The sequence below is a fragment of the Myxine glutinosa genome, chromosome 6, assembly GCF_964187855.1.
Source record: "Myxine glutinosa chromosome 6, kmMyxGlut1.1, whole genome shotgun sequence".
NCBI classification, from domain to species: domain Eukaryota; kingdom Metazoa; phylum Chordata; class Myxini; order Myxiniformes; family Myxinidae; genus Myxine; species Myxine glutinosa.
The window spans coordinates 141,041,546-141,065,373 of record NC_136266.1 but is presented as its reverse complement, the minus strand read 5'-3'; the positions used below and the strand labels follow the sequence as shown (position 1 = coordinate 141,065,373).

The window sequence follows — 23,828 nt, the reverse complement described above, 5'->3', positions numbered from 1 at the left end:
AGTTTGCAGAATCGTCCAATGTACGGCAATCTGCTTCAGAGGTACTCGGTTGAGATTTTAGGTTGAAGGAATGAATAACTAGTTTGCAAGTGAGGCAAATGCCAATCACCCGATGCAAGGGAAACTCTGACTGCTGTGGCGACTCCAATAAAATCAGTGCGGAGCTTTGTGAGGGTTTAGTAAGGGGTGAGGTGGGTGTTGGGGGGGGGGGGGTGGGGGGGGGGAGGGCTCTTTAGGTGGCAATCTTTATCCCTGACCTCTATATCTTACTTGATCATCTTGGATGCTTGATGGACCCATATTGTAAAGTGCCAAGTTGATTTCTTAAGAACAGAATGCGGTCGTGAACACGTAGGGGACAAGGGGAATGCCGTTGCTTGTACATATTATATGATTATCCAGGTAAATACATACATGTGACTTTTAACACATGATTGAAATGCATTTGTGGCTTGACTCACCCTGTCTGTCCTGATGGCGGCATATGGCAAATGGTTGATTGGTTAATCAAGCAATTTGGCTCTCTATAAGATTGCAGTACTTGACTTTGTTCCACTTGCCTAATCAATCAAGATCTGTCACGTGACTGCCAGCACGATACCCGTTCATAACGGTATCCTCACTGGTAACAGTTACGAGGCTTTGGACCTGGGAACCGGCTTTAGGTTAACAGTACGAAAGGCGAACGTGGTTTTAAAGACGCACCCTCCCTCTGGAGTTATCTGCAGGTGACGACAATAGCATCATATTTTTACCCTCGCCAGAGGAGAGGGTATTGCGTTTGCATCCGTTTGTTTGTGTGTCTGTTTGTCTGTCGGTTTGTCCGCACATGATGTGACGACCTAGACCACAATTCTTACACTCCTCTTTTCTCAACAGAGTACCTCTATAAATTATGTACGGTTAGAATGTGAGTGCTGTATGTCTATAAAATACGTAGTATACACCCTCACAAAACAACAAGTCCTGGCGAGGCTCTGCAATTTTTCATTGCTCTCTATTTCATGTTGCTTTGAGAAATAATACCGTATATATCATTTTGTATGCTCCTTCTGTGTCCTAAAGGGTTCCTCCTGTCTTAGAATAATATATTGTTACGGATTCACCTCCGTTAGGCAATGCGAGGGGAGTTTTCCGATCCACTCCTCATCTCTGGACCCTGAACCGTGGATAACTCCGTGGCGTGACGGGTTGCTAAGCAATGACAGAAGCCATCTGATATGCTTAATCCAGGTCCCGTCTCTATATGATATGTGATATTTAATATGTGGGGTCCAGTCTCTTTGGAAGACTGGACCCTTCCTAAATAGAAGACTAGACACTACCTCATCGATGTAAATGTACTTTTAAAGGTGAATGTGTGTGGCATTTGATTTAAGGTGTGAAGCATCAATCAGTTAGTCCTGAAAAGGACAGTTGGCGCTTTCGATGATTGCTCGTGCGTCAAAAGGGAATGAGGTAGAGTAAAGACCGCAAGAGGAAGTTTGTGTGAGTCAGTGTGTTTGATGACATGTCAGCGAAATCTCCACTGGACCAGCCCTTCTGCCTGGCACTGGATCTCGCTCATGCTCGCTTTCCCTCCATGCACTGGCTTGTACTCCAGGCAGCAGCTCATTCGGTTTCTCAGCTCCCAAGCATGTGTCATTCTGGACGCTGGTTCAGACTTTTATAGGCTGTGTTCTGCTTTCCACCACATCCGGACGTCGCTTGATCCACTCACTTTCTTATTTGCCCGCTGTATCACCCAGTCAAAGCCAGTGGATGTTGGAGGCGTGGCTGGTGGCGAGGCATGGCATCATGCCTTGCCATGACGCTCCTTCCTGTGCTGTGGGTCGTCCCTTCGGTACTTCCTCGACGTTGCTTCTGTAGCTGGTAGGGCTACCTCAGCTTCACTAAGGATCCAAATCCGAGGTTTTAAATTTTTTTATCAAGTGATTCTTCACCATTGAGAGATGGGCCCAAAACAATATGTAGCACGGAATTTCAAAAAGTTGTAGACTGATTATGACTAGGCGGATGATTTTTGTAGGTGACAAGAAGAAGCCCATTAGATTTTGGTTCAGGTCAGTGTGGATCTGGCCTATCGATGGAATACAAAACGTAAATGGTTCAGTCTGGCGGAGGTGTGCACTCTCCCGAGTGCCGTTTTAGTCTAGGTAGTTTTCTGTGTTTGGAACGACTGTTAACCTGCTACTTGGCTCATCTGAGAGTTCTCCCAACTTAGTCACTATTTCCTCGATTGTGATAAGGAAGTCATCTGCAGGGTCTGTGCTGCCATTGTCCTTTTTATATTTCCTTTATTTAGTTTGGTGTTAAACATTGTAATTGTATCTATCTTTCTTTTTCAAAATCTTTTCGGTGTCTTGTGATGCTTTTTTTTAATGAAAAGCGTTGAAAAGGAATGGCTTTGAATTTGACGACACGTTCCCTTGCTTGGTTTCTTGTTTCACTGTTCATCCTTGCATCTTATGGGCATTCACCTGTCCAATACAGTATAACATTGTCAACAGAGCCAGAACTTTTTACTCTGACTCCAAAATAGAAGTTTAAAATAATTTTTGCTGAAATAATTTTGTCGTCCCTTGGCTTTTTCGAGAAGGCCCGCTTGTACGTATTTACGTAAGTTAGACCTAAGGCATTTTTCATTGTACAGCTGCAAAGATAAAGATATTCATAGGAAACCAGCCAATTAACTTAGTAATGCATAGTGGCATTTCATTTTCGATTATATTGTCAAAATGCGCTCAAACCAGAGCACGAGAACACTTTATACTTTCAAACTAATGCACTCAATATGATACACAGGCTTTTTCTCAACCCCATAATTGTTTTTATATTTTATGTGTTTTCAAGAGCTCCAGGTTATTAGCCTTACCTGAAAGGAGAGGCTTTTGCCAAGCATGCATGCATCTAGGTGTACAGTTAAACCCCTGGTGCATGATAGGTTCACCTAAAATAATACCATCCTGGCAATAGTCTGCACTGTTAAATGCTCCGTCTTGTTTTGAACTGTCTAGACATCACCCAGACGATTTCTGAATTGTGTCGAGCTAATGCCCATGGTTGTAGGGAGACTTGATGTTCATTGCGGTTATGATTCACAGCAATTCTTTCCTGCCTTGTGTTGGATTGCAATCGAGATAGAATGTTACAGCTTTTCACTTGCACTGGCAGAGCTCTTGCATCAGCATCCATGTGCAGTTTCTCATCTGTTGAGCTTCTTTCACCATGTGTCTGCCAATGAGTAAAGTCCATTTTTTCAGGTGAGATCGATGCTGCTCAATTGTGATGTCAAATGAACGCTGCTGGGTTGCTTCTTCATCTCGACAGCTGGGGCTTGGGAACGGGCTGAATGGTATATTTTTGTCTTGAGTTCTTGCTTTCTGTATTTTGGACATATAAGCAATTTGTGACCTAATGAGGGAGTTATTGTGACATTTGCACATGAAGATCTCTTCGATATGTCACCAACAGTGCTCAGCACCCAAAAAAAGAAATCTTGTCGCAGTCACGTATATACGATACGACAATTAGACATTCGACCTAAACTCGATAGCAAATGTGGCTATTCATTTACAAGGCGAACCCCTCATACATGACCCCGTAGACCTTTGAAAGTGAGTGGTTATATGGTCACAGCATGGCAAGATTGAAAGATCCACACTGGAAGATCTTTATGGCCTAAATTGAGGGTAGGAACATCTTGGAACGACTGTGTCCCAAATCCACTTATTCAGTTTGTAAAATATAAATGGCTAAATCTATCTGAAGTTTTTCAGCAGGACAAAGAGAAAGACAAAGTTCCATACATGTTACCCATCATTGTGCCATTCCCCTAAACCACATATCTTTGTTCTGTTCAACCTTGCCCAGCCTCGCTTTTCTCTGGTGAGCTCTTGAAATGGCAATTGATGTATCTAAAAAGCTGTGTGATTATTTCATCCAATTTTAAGGGTCATTGATTGTGCCGGCTAACATTTAATCTCAGAGCTCAACTGCTTCCAGGAAGATGGTAATCGTGCCACTTTTCGACAATATTCCATCTCCATTATATCACTTTGGTAAATGTTTTCCTGAAAGGTGACCAAGCGCAATCCTGGCATAGACAAACTAACTATGAGAATTACTTGGTCATTTCAAATACAAAAGGTTATCTGTCTCATTCTGTCACACTTGTCTCCAAGCTGTCGAGCTTGGGTTCGATTCCCGATCCAGCTATAAACGATCATTCCGGTGTTTCACATGCAGGGTGTGTCATCGATGTGTGTGCCGTCCCTTGAATGGACGTTAAACTGGGCGTCCCGGCTACCATAATTCGTTGGTGGACGTCAGTAATCCCATGCTATCCCTCGCGAAGTGTCTGCGAGCCGTCACCGGCACCATGAACAAATTAAAAATTCCTGCCTTAACTACTTCGTTGATCGTCAGGCCTGACCAGCTGGTTCATGAAAGACTTGGGCCAAGTTTCCCCAGGCCAACTGCACCAGAACGTGGGAATAATTGGGGTCGTTAAAGAAGAATAAGAATATCTGTCGCATTCTTTATGGATTTTCATTAAAATAAGTTTGACTAAGTTTTTTGAAAGTTTAAAATTAATGTCTTTCTTTCTCTCTCTTTTACTATTTTGAAAAGGGGCATTTTGTGAACGGCAGTTGCCCTATTAATTGTTGAATGATTGTTTGTTTTCCGTTTCCATTTAATTGAATCGTATAAATTGAATTTGTAGCAATTGCTGCACAGCTTTCACATGTTATTAAATGCATTTTATTTTTTATTATAGTTGCCAGAATGGTCTGAGGCATCTGCCCACCAATTATTATGCTAATTAAAATCATCTTTTTTTTAAAACTACCAATCCACCACTTGTTTTCCTCCCTGAAGTATAGCTTGCATTGTTTAATGTACTATCAGACCCATCAAGCCATTGTTTTTCATTTTCTAATAACATGTTGTGTGATCTGGAATAATGTTCTGGACCTTGCAGCATCTTGCATCCTTGCGAGCTTGCACCTTGCAGCATCTTTCATCCATTCATCTTTACTGACATTTTTGATGTGTGGATGTTTTTCCTTACAGGAGTAAGGCTAATGGAAAAGCAAGGTAAAACTCACAGTGAAACAAAAATCAAAGGAATTAAAAGAGGAGAATGAGGTGGAGGTGTCGGAGTAGGAGGAGTAGGAGGAGGAGGAGGAGGTGGAGGAAGCTAGAATAGCAAGTAAGATGGTTAGGTTAGAAAGGTCAATGGAGTAATAAAGATCATGGGTTAAAATTGGGGGTGACAAGAGATGGTGGTGCACTGTTTGCTTTAAAGTCCATGAGGGAAGAATGAGAAGAACTGCTTCGACCTAAGCTTTTGCTTCTGGAAAATGGTTTCATAAATGGGAGAATTAAGGAATAAAAGAGTTCAGGTGTACATTCTGCATTTTGAAAGCGTAACCAGGAAGGGGTTATGCTACTTGAAGAATACCTGCACCCAGAGCATAGATAGGGAGTGTTGGAGGATTGTGAGAGAGAGGGACCAATGTGGGAAAATAGACAGTAGAAAATAGAGACAACCACTGGTCACAAGATCACTGCCAAAGATAAATACACCCCTATGCACTAAGAGTGCTTTCAAGCAAGTTGGTTGTCTTTATCGAGCACAGAGGTATTTACCTTCTGATCCCTCGTGCTGTCTCACTCTGGAATTCACGACCTGTAACATGCTTCCCATTATCCTACGATCTACACAGTTTTAAGAGGAATATCAATTCATACTTCCTACATCTTTGAGGTTTAATCGCATTTTACCTGACCCTGCTACTTCCTGTGTCTTGGGTGTTTTCTTGTTATTTTCTATGTATTTTTATTTTGTTTTGCTTTACGCTTATATTTTTCTAACCTTCTCTTAGCCCCTTACCTAGAGTGGCTGTATGCCTTGTCTGGGGCGATATCCGTTAAAAAATTATTATTTTTTGAATCGGGTTGAACTGTCGGAGTAGTGCAACAAAAGGCACGGATCCGTGAATTATAGTGAGGATATATATACATTCTCGTGAAAACGTAAGTACACCCCATGTAAAGTTTTGACTTTTTCAACATATTTCAACATACAGCTATTTGATCTTCATTTCAACAATATTCATCGATTAAGGTGATATAATATAACAAATATCATGTAACATTTACATTTTGTAGTCCATTGTATAATTTAAATAAACATAAATGCAAATTTCGCATGTGGAAAAAGTAAGTACACCCTTGGCTCTAGTATGAGGTATTGTCCCCTTTGGCAGAAACAACCTCAAGTAGGCATTTCTTATAACTGTCTACCAGTCTCTGACATCGACTGGGAGAAATTTTTGCCCACTCATCCTTGCAGAATTCTTTCATCTGTGCGATGTTTGAGGGGTTTCTTGCATGCACAGCTCGTTTCAAATCCGCCACAACATCTCGATGGGATTTAGATCCAGGCTTTAACTTGGCCATTCCAGAACCCTCCACTTCTTTCTTTTCAGCCATTCCTTGGTGGATTTACTGGTATGTTTCGGGTCATTGTCATGTTGCAAGGTCCACCTTTGGTTGAGCTTCAACGTTCCGACAGATGGCCTCACATTATCCTCAAGCACCCTCTGATACAATGAAGAATTCATAGTGGATTCTATGATGGTGAGCTGCCCAGGCCCTGATGCAGCAAAGCTGCCCCCAAACCATAATATTTCCACCACCATGCTTTACAGTTGGTATCAGGTTCTTGTGGTCAAATGCTGTCTTTGGTTTTCGCCAAACATGTCTTCTGGTACTTCTGGTACAAATAGCTTGACCTTTGACTCATCTGTCCAGAGCACATTGTTCCAGAAGTGCTGGTCTTTGCCAAGGTGTTCATTGCCAAACTTTAGGCTTGCCCTGATGTTCTTTCTGGGCAGCAAAGGTTTCCTCCTGGCACACCTCCCATGTAGATCAAACGTGTGCAGCCTCTTTCTAGTGGTAGACTCGTGCACTTTGACATCAACAGTGGCAAGAGCTACCTGTATGTCCCGTGATGACATTCTGGGGTTCTTAGAGACTTCTTTCAGCATCGTGCGGTCTGCTCTCGGGCTGAACTTGCTGGGGCGGCCTGGCCTGAACAAGTTGACAGTTGTTTGGAATCTTCTCCACTTGTAGATGATCTTCTGGACAGTCGAATGATTGATTTCAAATTGTTTGGAGATCTTTTTAAATCCCTTCCCAGACTCGTAGGCATCTATAACCTTCTTTCTGAAGGCTTCAGAGAGCTCTTTTGATCTCGGCATGGTGACGCCGCACACTTCAACAACAAAGAGCAAACCAAACTAAATGTCTGAGGTTTAAATAAGACAGGTTCCTCCAAGATCCTCTCTAACGATGTTTTAATCATTTGCACCTGAGCTGGTGCACCTGATTCTAATTTTAGGTATTTGAAGTAGTGATAAATGTAGGGGTGTACTTACATTTTCCACATGCGAAATTTGCATTTATGTTTATTTAAATTATACAATGGACTGCAAAATGTAAATGTTTCATGATATTTGTTATATTATATCACCTTTATCTATCAATATTGTTGAAATGAAGATCAAATAGCTGTATGTTGAAATATGTTGAAAAAGTCAAAACTTTACATGGGGTGTACTTACCTTTTCACGTGACTGTATGTATATATACATGTCATTGCCTTTTATGTTGAAAGTGCCATTCATGTTTAAGATATGTCCATTTTTATGTTGAAGTTAGGCCTGGCATTAAATTAAATTAAGGCATTAAATAAAAGAGCTGCATTGGTAAAAAAGTGAAGAAAGAGAGAATCTCTCTTTAGAGAAAAGTGAAGAAAGTAAGAAAGAGAGAAAATCTCCCAGGAATCCTTTTTTTTTTTTCTTCTCCCATAGATTAGCCATCACAGCAAAGAATGGTATTTCCGTCAGCGAAGCGATGGGTCTTGTATTTCTTGTACATAGTAAAGAGTAAATGTAAAGAGTCCCACAGATTTTGGCAGTGGAGGTGAAGGAACAAACAAATTGGGATTATCATGTATGTAGGCCTATTACTTGTGAATATCTGCAGCTTTAAAGGAACCTGGGTATGGTTTGAAACAGCAAAGGGCTTAACTTGTCTCACTTTTCTTGGTTGCTTTATGCAGCTTTCTTTGGCTGGAAGAGTATGGGGGTTAATTATATTATAGATTATATTGTATTGTATTTTATTATATTAATTAATTAATTATTCTAAACAGCACATGACATTTTACAGTCCCAAAGAGAAATTGGACAGGAATCAAGCACGCATTCTTTATGAATTTGCTCACCTCTCTCTCTCCTTCTTTTCATTCTTTCTCACTGACCAAATCGGTGCCTTGCCTTCCAGGAGGTTATTCTAATGAATGGCATAAAACCATTTCCTTGACTAAAGGAGGCTCCTTTCGAAGCATTCCAGTCGCAGTTGGGTTTTGTAATGGGAGTTTTTATTTCCAGATGCACCGCGGTGCAGTGCTGGCACTTTTCATGCTAACTGCTCTTGCCTTGTGGCTGCAAGCCCTAAAGCATGTCTGTATACACATATATTGGTGGGACGGACCTAAACTTGCAACACGAGCGTTGTGGGCTCAATTTCCGCCCTATGTTCAGTTGCATCTCATGCATATTATATTGAGTTGCAACCAAAACTTGTGTTATTGGCTTTGCTACTTACAGCTCCCCAGGCAAAAGGTGGTGTGTGGCTGTACATCTGAGCATTACAGCTGGCATGGCATATGCCTTTTTTTTTTTTAAACCACTTATGATTTGAGATCAGTCTTTGGATTATTTTCAGTCTTTTTGTCTTCCGGGTCTTTGGGGTATTTTTGATCTTTGAGGTCCATTGGGTCCTCTGGGTCTTTTTTGTATCTTTAACGGTCATCGGAGTCTTTCGGGTAATTTTGGTCTTTAGGGTATTTTTGGTCTTTGGGATATTTTTGGTCTTTAGGGTATTTTTGGGGTATTTAGGGTCCTTGGAGTCGTTTGAGTCCTTGGGGCATTTTGGGTCCTTGTATTTTCAGTCCTCTGGGTACTTTAAGATAAGCATTTCAGGTTACAATTGTGGGTAGTGTCAGGTCAGCTGTCCAACCAATGGGTGAGGATGGGACATACATACATACATACATACATACATACATACATACATACATACATACATACATACATACATACATAACCACAAACACTTGCTCCATTATATATGGATTGTAACCTCATATTATTGTATCGATCCTTGACCCAAGATACCCCAAAGACTGATAGACCCCAAAGTCCAAATGTAGATGTTGTAGAATCTCTCTTGTTGTATGTACATGTAGCTGAGATGATCAGCGCTCACGCAGGGAGGGATTTGAATGACTCTGGTTACCAGTCACGGAATGAGCTCTTTGCACATTAATCAAATCCCGACAATGTAGATTTGCTATTATTGAGCATTCTTCGAGACGAGAAGGTAAGAGTTTTGGAACTTAACACTGTACAAACCCAAACATGGGAGAGGGATGGAAAAAATTAGGGTGGAATCGACAGAGCATTATACTTGGGCAAACAAAAAAAATTATCATTTGGATTTTTCTACTTCTTAAGAGTAGTACTACTTTCAATTCTTAGAAGTAGCCTTCGAATGATGTTAAAGCATAGAACTGCCAAAAATAAATTTTCTTTGTAAGAAATCTTTTCCTTAAAATAAGAAAAGCTTTCTTTTTCAGAAAGGAAAATATTCTGAGCAAAATTATTCTTTGTCAGAAATGTGTGATGTCGTTGATTTAATTGCATTACCCAAATCCAACTGCGTGTCGGCATGATATAATAACAGCGGAATGTTTGCAAATATCTTGAACATTTGAGTATCATTGAGTTCTCGTAAGTGAGAAACCCATCAAAGTCAGTAATTTTATCACTCAAATGAAAGAGAGCATAATGTTGTAATACTCTGTTGGTTCATTAATGCAGGCACCTCAGTCTAAATATTAAAGTCAAGTGTTGGGTTTAACATGCTGGCTGTGTATACTTACTGTCTGACTGTGACTTGGCCAGCATTTCTGCAGAAGGAACTGGTGAGGCTGCAAGATGAGGTGGAGCAATGCGAGGAGGCCAATAGACATTTGCTGCAGGAGATGGAGATGCTCCGCGCTGACAAGACCTCTGGACTACCTTCGACGAGCGAGTTGCAGGTGCAGCTTACGAAGAAAGAGCACGAGCTGGCAAGGATGAAGGAGGCACTGCATGGTAGGTCATGTTTTTTTCCGAAATTTACTGAAGGTTGCAGAGTACTCTTGTTCCTTGAGAGTACCTGGAACTCTTGTTCCTTGAGAAACAATAGTGCTGTGATCCAATACACCAGACTTGGTCACATGGTGATGCTGACAAGTTGTGTGTATACATTATTGGCCAGCTCAGAAAACATCATCTTGCTAATCATCCTCCTTCCTCAAAGTCCTGCGAGCACCTTGACAAGTTGTCTCTGTTGTATGCCCCCTCACCCACTCCCATCTTCTCACTCACCTCAAATAGCCTCACCTCAGACTCTGATCGAGGAAGCCAGAATTTCTCTACTTCGTGTTTACTTCCAAGTCTCATCTACTGCACCCATCCCACTCTGCATTGGCGGTGGACCTAGATGGTCTCGGTGACCATGTATTCAAATCCTGCTCTGCTCCTGTTTTTGAAATATAATGTGTCGGGCCTAATGAAGGAGTTGGAACACAGAACAGATCAAGTTGTAACAGAACAAAAATAATGTTAGGAAGAGGGTGGGCTTAGGGGCAGCAGGTAAGTGTGAGTAGAAAGGATCATGTTTGTGGATAAGGGATGACCTGAGATGGAAGTGAACAGCCATCGTGAAGCACTGGAGGGAAAAATGAGATTGGCCAGACTGCGGAAGTTGATTCCACAGGCGGGAAAACGAGGAACTAATGAGTGGGGTGAGCCGTGAGTCTGGATTTTTGGAGTTTTACCGGAAGGGGGTTGCCGGTGGATTGTGTGCACCCTGCCGAAACTTGGGGGGGGGGGGGAGGTTGGGGCGTTTGGGGGGTAGAGCTATATTTCAAACACTCAATCAGCTATATTTCAAACAATCTGGAAACAACGGTAGCCGATATGACCCCTGATGTGAGTGTGGGGTCATATGCAATCATGACATGTGTGATATGGGTGCGATCTTGGATCCATTAGCCATTCCATGATGTGCAGTTTATGGAGGTGCGCAGATACACTGCCATTTTGAACAAAAAAAAGAAAAAACGATTGTTCTTACTTTGTACTTATACAGCGAAGTGTCGCGCAGCAATGAAGGAGGACCGGCGGCGCTTACGTGAGGAGAAGTCTGACCTGGTGAGCCAGATGAAGCAGCTGTACAGCACCTTGGAAGAGAAGGAACAGCAGCTGCGAAGCTTCATACGTAGTTATGAACAGCATCGTAAGGTAGGTATCGTTCAGCAATATAATTGTGAGCAGTTATTGCCTCCATTAACCGAAGGTGGACAGAGGTTATGTTTTCACCCCTATCTGTCTGTTTGTGTGTTAGGATAGCTCAAAAAGTTGTGAACAGAGTTGGTGTCGTAGTTGTGAACATGTATTCATGCAGCAGCAGTTTTCTTCATCTTTGTCTGTCACTACGTCATTACGGCGTAGGACGGCTGACTCAACCGCCATTTTGATTTTCATGCCGTTCAGGCCGAACACATTGTCGAACCTGTCATATTCGCAATCGCATGACCTACCCTTTACGTTTGTCATTCAGTGTGAAACACAAACAAAGCGATTGTTAAATTGATAATGAAATATCGAAAGTACAGGCATTATGGGACTTCCAACGATACAGTATGTATGGGCCTTAGGCTTCATGACTTTCATCCTGACTGCAACATTACTGGATTACAGTGGTGTATTATTTATGACTCGATGAGAAGTGATGTACTAATTACCGTGTGAGTACCAAATTAGCCGAGGTTTCTTAGCACAGTAATATCCTTTTCGTAATAATAAGGAATTGGAAGTTGTGGTGAGGTGTCATCAACATCTGCATGCAAAACTAAACTGAGTTGGTGGGGGTGGAGATGAGTGGGGGGGGTGGGGGTGGAGGGAGGAGTGTAAGAGTTGGAGGTTGGGTTGGGGGTTCCTCAATGCCTGTAGCACGTTGAATCTTAACCAAGGTCACTGATCGTCTTCTTGATGCGTGCATGCTCGGTGGTGAACGTGCCGGGTCTATTCTTCTTATTCCTCGAATTCTTCTTTCTCCATCTGACACGGATCTTCCTTTCCAACTCCGCTGATGACAGTTTCCATTCAGGCCGGTCTTTGCTATGACCATCAATGAAAAAAGCCAGGGTCAGAACCTGCGGCGAGGTGGAGTCCCACTTCCCACCAGCATAGACAGCTGTACGTTGTGTTACGTGGTCCTCCCGGTGACTACCTGGTCTCGGTGACCCCCGGACCGTGAGAGGAACTCCGCCAGAAAGATCTATGATTTATACGCTTTCGTAATGCAATCAATATGAAAGACACAACAATTCAAGTCAATAAGAAACCCCACACCAAGGATCCGGATTAATCAATAATATATTCCCCAATCAATCAACAACCATCAACAATCAATCACCAATATTACTAAGATGGCCATCTCATATATGTCCCCCCTTTCCCCACTCACGACCCCTCAATGGTCACTGTCCCTCACAATGTCTCTGGGCCCCTCCAGACCAAGGTGAAGGTCGACTTCTCCGCACACGGGCGGTTGAACGAACCCCTGGCTGACGTGCTCCAAACGTGCACGTCGCGTACCGGGAACAGCTGCTGCAGCGCACACCTTGCAAAGCAAAGCGGGCAAAGCAAAGCGCGGCTCGCAAAGCGAGCGAGGCCCAAGGTGCGACCCGTACGCGTCCTTGTAGACGTTGAGGCGAACTGTGCCGGACGCTTGGTTCCGTGCACGAACCCACGGCAACTTGACGTGTAACCGGTAATGACCCCACGCAGGTAACTCCTCTCGCCAGACGGGCTTTCAAACGCAGCGTTCCCCATGCTGCTCAATATCGACACCGCTCGCGTCGGAGCTGGGCGAGGAAGAAAAAGATCGCCGCTTCTCCCGGACCTCGTGTCTTTTTCTTCTTCCGGTTCACTATCCCGTTTCCGATCTCCTGTTATCCGGAGCCTCTCTAACCCTTTAACCACAACAACCTTTAATAGAATAAACATTAATAAGCAATGACATGAATAGTAACTCCTCTAAATCCGGGATCCGTAACAGTTGCTATGAGTAAAGGAGGAGACCCATTCGATCTACGCATCTTTGCCAATTTTCACTACAAGTGTATTCCAGATAAGGCGAGAAACTTGAACATGCTGCAGGCCAACTAACCTGCAACATTGTTTATAGTGAGATTGTATAAACTCAAGGACAGACCCAGAGTCAAATTTGGAGTGATAATAGCTATCAAGAAAGCGCTGCTTTTTTAATTTAAAATGGACTAATTCGGCACAGAAAAAAACTTTTCTAGTTAATTGCAACAAAGGTAGGCTATATGTGAAAATTGAATTACCAGAGGGGCCCCATACTCCCATATATTCCCCCTCCCCTCCCCCGATCCACCACTGAAATACTGTAAAGCGTTTTTTAAACTGATTATCACTATTGGTTGCCATTACAAAGCATAAATGATGCCAATGCAAACAAAGGCGATGCCCCAAGAATGCCAATTCGCAACGTTTGTTTTTGTGAAATGTATAAATTTGATTCTGATGGTCACTTTCATTCACCAACATTGACTCTTTCATTTTACAATTTATCAGTTATTTTCACTTGATCTCTGGGAACATTAAAAAAATTATATTTTTGGCAATACGTGTGTGCATCACTAAAATTAATGCTGGGTTGTTAGCAGCAAGCATAAACTTTCAGGAGCATGCGAGGCAGTGCTTCATTGCCTATACACCACCCAAATAAAGGGAAGAGTCTGTTCCGTGGGTCCCTGCTGGTATCTTAAAAAGTTGTGTATGAGTTATGACAACTTGGTGAATGAGTTGGTTCGGTGACAAGTACAAGCTGATTAAATTTTGGTTCAGCTCCGAATCCAGATTTGGCCTATCAGTGGGATACAAAATGTAAACTAATCAGCCTGGCAGAGGTATGCGCTCTACTGAGTGCCATTCTAGTTCTTTCATTTTCATGACGAGGTCAGCATACTTGTCTATACTGGCAGTCAACATAAATAATTTTTTCCATATAGTGAGTTATGGCTCACAAAGGAAACTGGACCAGTCATTGTCCTTCGGGAGCACCCTGAGATTTGGGAGAGGGGGGGGCGGGTGGGGGTGGAGGGGGGGGGGGAAGGGTTGAGATGGTGGGGCAAATGTATTTTGTGCCGCGGCTAATAATATCCCGTTTGCAGCATGAGTCGGTAAACTATTTGCACCATGGCATGTGTACAGAGGAATATCGAAAGTTGGCTCTCCCCCTTCCTCTTGCCCACCCCATGAATGAATGGAAGGGTGGGAGGTGGACTTTTTTTTTTGTGCCCGGAACCTGGCCCTGGGTACACTACAAAGTTCGGATATTAGTTTTTACCTCACCTTTCATTGTTATTTGCATTTACTTTTATTAAACCCATTACTTATTGCATTTCTTTGTCGCACCCGTATATTCGTTTGTGTCTGTGGGGATCGGATAACCCCTGCGTGCCTGCCGTCGGATCAGATAAGGCTTCGGGCCCTTTCCCGCACACATGAAAAGATAATCCCGCCAAGTTCGAAATATGGCTCGGAGTTAAAGCTCATTTCGGCTATTCGTCTGAGGCCGGTCTTCATCGGCCACGGACAGGACAGTATTATATTATGCTCCAACAGGGACACAGACAACATGGATAAACCTTTTAAAAGCTGCAGTTAGTGGCTGGACATAGATGAACTTGCTCCATTATATATACTAGTGTGACTCGGCATGCTCCACGCTCCACGTGCCTCACCACACCTCGTTTCAGATAGATAGGCATATTTGACCATTTCGGTGTCTTTTGGGTCTTTGTGGTGTTTTGGGTCTTCAGGGCCTTTGGGTCTTCATGGCCATTGGGTCTTCAGGGTCTTTTGGATACTCTGGGCCTTTAAGGGTATTTTGGGTATTTTGGGTCTTTGGGGTGTTTTGGGTCTTCGGGGTCATTTGGGTCTTCGGGATCATTTGGGTCTTCGGGGTCTTTTGGGTCCTCAGTGTCTTCAGGGGCTTTTGGGTCTTAAGGGTCTTTTGTTTCCTCTGAGTCTTTAAGAATCTTTGGGGTATTTTGGTTCTTCGGGGTATTTAAGGGTCTTTTGGGTCTAATGGGTCTTTGGGGTCTTCAGGGTGTTTTGGGTCTTCAGGGTGTTTTGGGTCTTCAAGGTCTTCTGGGTGTCACGGTGGGGTCCCGGCGTCTCTCAAGGCACCCGTTTGTCTCCCTCTAAGCACCCGTTTGTCTCCCTCTATCGTTCCGAAAGCGTCGGAGAGCAACGAGCGCTTGCCTCCAGGCGGCTCTGTGCTCCCCTCGGCTCAGTAGAAAAGGTGCCAAGAAGACGTTCCAGTGTGAGCTCTGCAGCTATACATGTCCAATTGTCCATGGAGGTCTAACCTTGATCAACACATGAAGAGCCACACGCTTGAGCGGCCTCATCGCTGCCACCTTTGTGACCGTGCTTTTCGCACCATCACGCAACTCCGCAACCATGTGAATATGCACACAGGTCAGCAAGTTAAAAAGACATATCCGATCGCACACTGGAGAGCGTCCATTTCAGTGTGGCCTTTGCAGCTATGCCAGCAGTGATATGTTCAAGCTGAAACGGCATATGCGAACACACTCAGCTGAAGTGAAAGAAGAGCTGATCGACTTGGATTCAACCATCAACGCAGTGGCAAGTGGAATGGTGGAGATAATCCCTGTGACGGTGCAGGGAGGGTCAGACAGTGACCAAGGTGATGAGGGGAACATTACAAAGCCCGAGGAAGAAGATGTTGAGGGAACCGAGGGGGGAACAGAACAGGTGGCCACTATTGTGATGGAGGCAGCAGGGAACAGTGGTGAGCGATCAGACATCACCCCAGAGATGATTTTCAGCATGATGGACCAGTGATGAAAGACATCTTTGCTGGTTAACTTGGCCATTCTCAAGCAAGCATTTCCACAGGTCTTTTTTTTTTTTTTTTTTTTTTTCACTGTTGTCTTTACTTTAAGTAATCATGCTTATTGTCACGAGCGTCTTTCTTTGTATTCTCTGTTCGATTATCTGCGTCCTTCTGGACCATTGTACATTGGCTGCTTATGTGGTTCGTGATACTCGATGTGTCGTTCTGTACTTTCATGCGACCTTCTTTTTTTCTTTGTGGTGCCACCTCCCCTCCCAACCCTCTTTGCATATCCCCCTTTTTCTGATCATGTACACGTTTGTTTGAAAAGCACTACCTAGGCTCAAAACAAAAATTGAAGATGCCACATGATGTAATTTGAATTATCCATTAACGATCCTGTGGAACAGAACATCTAACATCTAACATCTAGCATGTCTGCTCAATAATGTGCTGATGAGCTCATTAACATTTCTTGTTTTGCAAATAGCATTTCTAAACAACAGAGCAGCGTATGCATTAAATCGGTGTAGGAAAGCGAGCTCTCTGCATATTGTTTTCTTTGTCGAAATAGCATCCTTCAGTTTGTTTATAAATTACACTCTGTAAAGGTTTGGTGGAATGTTTGTGAGTTTTCTTTTCTTTTTTAATATTTTATATATACAGTCACGTGAAAAGGTAAGTACACCCCATGTAAAGTTTTGACTTTTTCAACATATTTCAACATACAGCTATTTGATCTTAATTTCAACAATTTTTATTTTTTTTATTTTTTTATTTTTTTGTATACAAGATCGAGGCTCGTGAAAGAGCTAACATTAATCACACAAAAAGACAAACCGACACACAAAAAACAAGGAGAGCGGTAGACAAGATGGGGAGAGAGGGGGAAGGACACAAAAGAGAGGGGGAAGGACACAAACACAACATTTGAGAGCAGGGACATCGGGAGGACTTGGGGGGAGGTGGGAGAGGATTAAAACATATGAACACTGCAAGGACTCTGGGGTGAATTACCGGGGGTAGAAAATATCAAGGTTTTCGATGGGGGAAGATAAGAGATGGTGGTGAACAGCTGTTTTAAAGACCTGGAGGGCGGAGTGGGATTGAAGGGAGTGGGGGAGTTTGTTCCAAAGGCGGGAGAAAAGGGGAATGAAAGAGTGAAGGTGAGCAGAGAGCCTAGACTTTGGCAGTTTAACCAGAAGAGGGTTGCAGGCAGATCTTGTGCGACCTGAAGGAATATTGGGGGGACAGAGCACAGAGAGAGCTGGGGGAGCAAGGCCGGAGAGGAGTCGGTAGAAGACAGAAAGACCACCAACCTGCCTGCGGTGAGTGAGTGAAAGGCCCTCGGCGTTGACTACATCGCAGGAGATTCCAATGATTCTGAAAGCTTTGGCCTCAACAGCGTGAAGCCGAGCAAGGTGTGAGGCAGGAGCACCAGCCCAGAGGGGGGAACAGTATTCCATTGAGCTGCGGATGAAAGCCTTGTATGTGGTGAGGAGCTCAGGTGTGCCAAGGAAGGACTTCGCACGACGGAGGATGCCCAGTCGGCGACTGGCTTTGGAGGCCAGCTTGGAAATGTGGTTTTCCCAAGAAAGATCATGGCAGATAGTGAGACCCAAAAGCTTGAGTGACAGAACTTCTTGGAGAGGATTGTTGAGAAAGTAGATGGGAGGGTTGTCCAGTCGGTCCTTTCGGAGAGACATTGTAAGAGTGTGAGATTTGTCAGGATTGAAAGACATGTTCCACTTGTTTGACCAGTCTGTGATTTTGTCCAGGTCTGCAGAGAGTGAGGAGGCTGCAGACTGCCGATCTGAGGGATGAGGAATGGAGCGACAGAGAGTAGAGTCGTCAGCAAAGAGATAGAGAGGATTTTCAAGAGAGTCAGGGAGATCATTGATGAAGACCAGAAAAAGCACAGGGCCCAGAACACTACCTTGGGGAACTCCAGCCTGAACAGGAAGAGGAGATGAGAGAAACCCATTCAGGGCCACACATTGACTACGACCAGAGAGGAAGTCCGCCAGCCATGCGTGGAGATTTCCATGGATTCCAAAGGAGGAGAGTTTGGAGAGCAGAGCAGGGTGCCAGACCGTATCGAAGGCACGTGAAATGTCAAGGGAGACAGCTCTAATTTCCTGTTTGGTGTTGAGGACCTCCATCCATTGTTGAGAAAGCAGAAGCAGCATGTCCAGAGTAGAGTGACCAGGTCTGAAACCAAATTGATGATCAGAGATCAAGCCATTGGAGAAGAGGAAAGATTTAATATCTGAAGCAATGATGGATTCCATGACTTTGCTGATAATTGGGAGAAGGCTGATTGGTCTGTAGTTGCTGGGATCTGTTTTTGCACCTTTTTTGTGCAAAGCGGTGATGTTGGCTGATTTCCAAGCAGATGGCAGATGACCTTGAGCAAAAGAGAGGGTGAAGAGAACAGAAAGAGGGAGTGAAAGTGCAGAAGAACATGATTTTAGGACCCGTGGGCTGATGCCGTCAGGACCAGTTGCAGAATCAGAGTCGAGGGTTGCCAGAAACTTTTCCACCTTGTCAGGAGGAAAGGACACAGAGTCCAGGAGCAGCTGGGTACGACTGGGTACGGTGGGTACAGAGAGGGATGGGTTTGGGACACAAGATTTAGAGGCAAACACAGAGTTGAGGCATTCAGCTTTTTCACGTGCGGAGTCAGCCGTTAAGCCGTTTGAGGTGAGGGAGGGGATGGAGGGGGAACAAACACCAGAAACAGATTTGACCAGACGCCACCAGGATTTGGAAGAGGGAGACAGATAAGAGAGTTCGGTCTTGAGAATGGTGAGATATTGTTTCCTGGCTCTCCTGAGGGTGGACACACACTTGTTTCGGGCTTTGTGAAAGGAAATGAGATTTCCTTCCGTTGGATTTGCTTTCCAGGAGACGAAAGCAAGTTATTTCAGGGCAACAGCCTCACCACAAGATTCCGTGTACCATGGACGGGAGGAAGGGTATGACAACTGAAGACGAGATGGTATAAATCTGTGCATGAGAGACAGCAATTTACTTTGAAAGAATTCCCAGGATGAGTTGATGTCAGAGGCAGTAGAGATGGGAGACCAGTCCAGATGATTGATGGCTGCTTGAAGACCGTGCCAGTTGGCCTGAGTGAAATGCCAGACTCGTCGACGCTGAGGAGGCTCTCTGAGAATGGTCAGAGAGATGTCCACTTTGACAAGCACATGATCAGATGAGCCGATTGGAGCAGAAGAAGAGCAGCAGACATTTTCAGGGAAGTTTGTCATAACCAAATCCAGAAGAGAAGATGCTCCGTTGACTGAGATCCGGGTCGGGAAATTGACAGATTGTGTCAGTCCCAGTGAGTCGCAGAAGTCCTTTGCTGAAGAGCCATGGCTGGTGAGAGAGGTACCCACACCCAGCCAACTGGCATGGTGACAATTGAAATCACCACATATGAGGAAGAGAGAGTTGGGATGGGTAGATAGAAGTTGGTCCATATTATCAGACAGTGAGATGTAGATGGAGTCATCGCTGATTGGTGGACGGTACAACACACATATGAACAAAAGGTGGGAGCGAAGGGGAAGCCGTAGCCAAAGGTATTCCTGGGGGTGAGGTGGAGAGAGGGCAGTGGAGGGCGAGTGAGGAAGAGAAATTTTTTTATAAAGATAGCAACCCCACCTCCAGGACGAGGCTCAGGTCTATCATACCGGAGGAGGGAGTAACCTGGGAGAGATACCAAGGCATCAGAGACATCATGAAGGAGGAAAGTTTCTGTTAAGCAGATCACATCTGGTTTGTCAGAAGCAACCTGTATGGAGAGGTCAGTCAGGTTTGAGCGAAGGCCCCGGATGTTTGAGGTCCATACCGTTAATGAAGAGGAAGGGGGAGCATCGGGTCCAGAACAGGGGGGGGGAGTGGTAGGGTAAGATGTGGAAGAGGAGGAAGAGGTAGGGAGAGCTGTTGAAGGTGTGTCAGAGATTTCAGAATAGCTTGGAGAAAGGGAAGAATGGGGTGGACAAAAGGTTTGATGGAGATTGGGTGAGGCACAGTGAGGTGTTATTTGAGGAGGGGGAAGAGCAAGGCAGAAGGTTTGGGGAGATGAAGGTGAAAGTTGGAAGGAGGAAGAAGCAGGGAGGATGCTTTGAGGAGGAGGGGTGAGAGGGGAGTCTAGGAGGGGAGGAGCGAGGGAGAGTCTCGGAGGGGAGGGGTGTGGGGGGAGTTTAGGAGGGAGGGGAGGGAAGGGGCAAGGGGGGAGATTTGAAAGGGATGGGTGATGGGGAGGATTTGGAGGGGAGGGGTGAGATTGGATTTTGAAAAGTGTACGATTCATGGGAAACGAACATTTTTTGCAAAATTAGTTTGAGACCTTCGAGTCAAAAATACGTTTGAGGACACTGGAGGAGGGATGGAGTTCTGGATAGTTTAGGGAATGTAGAAAGGAGGAACTGTAAGAGATGGTATTATATATATTTTTTGGAATGAATAGATTTGGTGAGCAAGACGAAAGCATCCTTTTGTAGGAAAAGAAGAAAAGGGTGTTATAATATATGAGAGAAAATAGTTGTTCAGGGGAGAGATTATACATTTCTAACCGCGTGATCGCGAACGAAGAACGAACGAACAAAAAGAACAAATAAACGAATAAGACCTGGGAAGGAAATAGTTTTTTTGGGGTTTTTTTTTTGTTTTTTGTTTTTGTGAGTACAGATATTAAACAAGGAGGTACGGGGTGAACGACTGGGACGAAACAGTGAACGAAAATAATTTCAGCGCATTCGACGAATCGCTGGGAGAAAAACAAACCACAAGGTCGGAGACGGTACGGTAGTCCAAGCCTACGAGTACTAGGCTGCAGAATACTCGATACCATTAACCGACGATTGTGTATACATGTACGAAAAATTAGCACCGAAAATTTTCCAAAAGATACGCTATAGGTACATACACCGAAAGATAGATACAGTCTCGACAAAAACACGATTGAGAAATATCACTTAGCTTCGAAAGCGTGAGCGCATGGAGCAGCTTCGAAAAGACGTGACCTCGCCGTGATCTCGCGAGACTTCAATTCCATGTCTCAATTGTTAGGGTTAGGGTTAGGGTTAGGGTTAGGGTTAGGGTTGTTGTTGTTAGGGTTAGGGTTAGGGTTAGGGTTAATTAGGGTTAATATCTATTTATATTGATAGATAAAGGTGATATAATATAACAAATATCATGAAACATTTACATTTTGTAGTCAGCCTGGTGTTGGCTTAGCGGTTAGGGTGCCGGCTTGGGATCCGAGGATCCTGGGTTCGAATCCCGATCGATCGCTGAATTAACGCCAGGGGGGTTGACTCAGCCTGTCATCCTTCCGAGGTCGGCAAATTGAGTACCAGCTTGCTGGGATGAATGATCACGGTGCGTACCCCGATTTAGAATAGGTACACCATATCCCTGCTCATCGTAAGAGCGTGACCAAGGGTTGGCGTCAGGAAGGGCATCCGGCCATAAAAACATTGCCTGAAACAGGGAACCATGATTGTCATGGGGCCCGCAAGGCTAACCCCCGCTCTAGCGGGGAAAATGGCCTTAAAACGATCATTCATTCATTCATATTCAAGGTCTTCTGGGTCTTTGGGTGGTTTTGGGTCTTTTGGGTCTTCGGGGTGTTTTGGGTCTTTGGGGTATTTTGGCTCTTCAGGGTATTTTGGGTCTTCAGTATCTTTTGGGTCATCTCGGGATATGCTCCGCAGGTTGGTCGGAGCGTTGAAGAGAAGAACAAGTTCTGGTGTGCGATAGAGAAGCTGATGGAAAACGTGAAAGATGAGGAAGTTGTTGTGGTAGGAGGAGACCTAAATGGACATGTGGGAAGGAGTATGGACGGTTTTGAGGGAGTTCATGGGGGTTACGGATATGGTGTGAGAAATGGAGAAGGTGAAAGGATTTTGGAGTTTGCTGATGGAGCTGATTTGTTGATTTGTAATACTCAGTTCCAGAAAGGGGATAATAAGCTTGTTACATACACGTCAGGTGGGTCGACGACAACCGTTGACTACCTGATGGTGCGTAGGCGAGATAGGGGGCACCTCCGGGACACAAAGGTGATCCCGGGGGAGGAGGCTGTTTCACAGCACCACTTGGTTGTCTGCGACATGAGGGTGAAAGGTGCGAGGAGAGCTCGGCGGGTGAAGTACCAACCGAGAATGAAGGTGTGGAGGTTGAAAGAGGTGACAGTAAGGGAGGCATTAAAAGAGAGGCTGAGTAGGGTCGAGGATGATGTGGTTGAGCTTGAACGTGGTTGGATGTCAATGAAAGATAGTCTGTTGGGAGCCATTGGTGAGGTATGTGGATGGACAAAAGGACCACCGAGGCACTCGGAAACATGGTGGTGGGATGATGAAGTTGGAAAGAGGATTGACGAGAAGAGGAAGAAGTTCAAGGAGTGGCAGAAGGCGAAGGGTACGGGAGCAAAAAAAGCAGAGCATGAAAGTTATATGGCAGCCAAGAAGGCTGCAAAGAAAGAGGTAGCAAAGGTGCAGGAGGCATGTAGGAAAATGTTCGGAGAACGCTTGGATTCGGACGAGGGTCAGAGAGCGGTATTCAGGATTGCAAAGCAGATAGCGAAAGAGAGGTGTGATGTGATGGAGGTGGGTTGCTTGAGGGATGAAGTGGGACAAATCATTGTGGACCCAGATGGAATTAAAGGAGATGGAAAAGATATATGGAAATGCTGTTGAATACAGAGAATGAATGGGATGGCAACATAGAGAGTAACCCAGTTTTAGGACCGGCAGAGAAGATAACTGAGAAGGAAGTTGAGGAAGCGATAAAAGCAATGAAGAGAAGAAAAGCGGGAGGGCCAACGGGAGTTGTGGGAGATATGTTGAAGGCAGCAGGAAGTTGGGGTGTGAAGAGAATGACTGTAATCTGGTGGTGAAAGAAGGCCGCATTCCAGTGGATTGGGATCTGAGTACCGTCTTCCCTCTATACAAGGGGAAAGGTGACCCTCTGGAGTGTGGCTCGTACCGAGCGATAAAGTTATTGGAGCATGGAATGAAGGTATTGGAAAGGGTGTTGGAGAGGAGGATAAGGAAGAAGGTGGAGATCGACGAAATGCAGTTTGGATTTATGCCAGGAAGAGGAACGACAGACGTGCTCTTTATTGTGAGGCAGTTGCAGGAGAAGTACATGTAGAAGAGGAAGAAGTTGTTTCTTGGGTTTGTTGATCTGGAGAAAGCATTCGATAGGGTTCCACGCGAAGTTTTGACATGGGCATTGAGGAAGTTAGAAGTGGAGGAATGGTTGATCAGAGTAGTGATGGCAATGTACAAAAGAGCGTGCACAGCTGTAAGGACGAAGGAGGGGAACAGTGGTGAGTTTGAGGTGAAGGTGGGAGTGCATCAGGGGTCGGCACTAAGTCAACTATTATTTGTAGCTGTGATGGAGGTGCTGGCTCAACGTAAAGGAGGGTTTACCGTGGGAGTTGTTGTATGCAGATGATCTGGTGTTGATTGCGGAAAGTATGGATGGACTGAAGGAAAAGATGAACAAGTGGAAGGAATGTATGGAGACAAAAGGTCTGAAGGTGAATATAGGAAAGACGAAGATGATGGCAAGTGTTAAAGCATGTGGTGAGGTTGGAAAGAACTGGGAAGTGGCCATGTGCTGTGTGCAGGAAGGGTGTCGGAGTGAACTCCATTCAATGTACAATGTGCACTGAGTGGGTTCATCAAAAATGTAGTGGTCTGAGAGGGTCATTAACCAGT

The 23,828-nt window shown here is 44.5% G+C and overlaps 1 protein-coding gene across 3 annotated transcripts in view; it reads left to right on the top strand.

Moving 5' to 3' along the window:
* The first annotated feature begins 2,901 nt into the window (after positions 1-2,901).
* Positions 2,902-23,828, top strand: part of LOC137430376 (kazrin) — a 124,943-nt gene continuing 104,016 nt past the window's right edge. For 2 of the 3 annotated variants that reach the window (XM_078780590.1, XM_078780588.1), the window contains exons 1-3: positions 2,902-3,355; positions 10,044-10,235; positions 11,278-11,429. In XM_078780590.1, coding sequence (XP_078636716.1) covers positions 3,289-3,355; positions 10,044-10,235; positions 11,278-11,429 — 411 coding nt within the window. In that variant the 5' untranslated portion in view covers positions 2,902-3,288. The remainder of the gene's footprint in view (positions 3,356-10,043; positions 10,236-11,277; positions 11,430-23,828) is intronic. The other variant, XM_078780589.1, reaches the window with a different exon arrangement.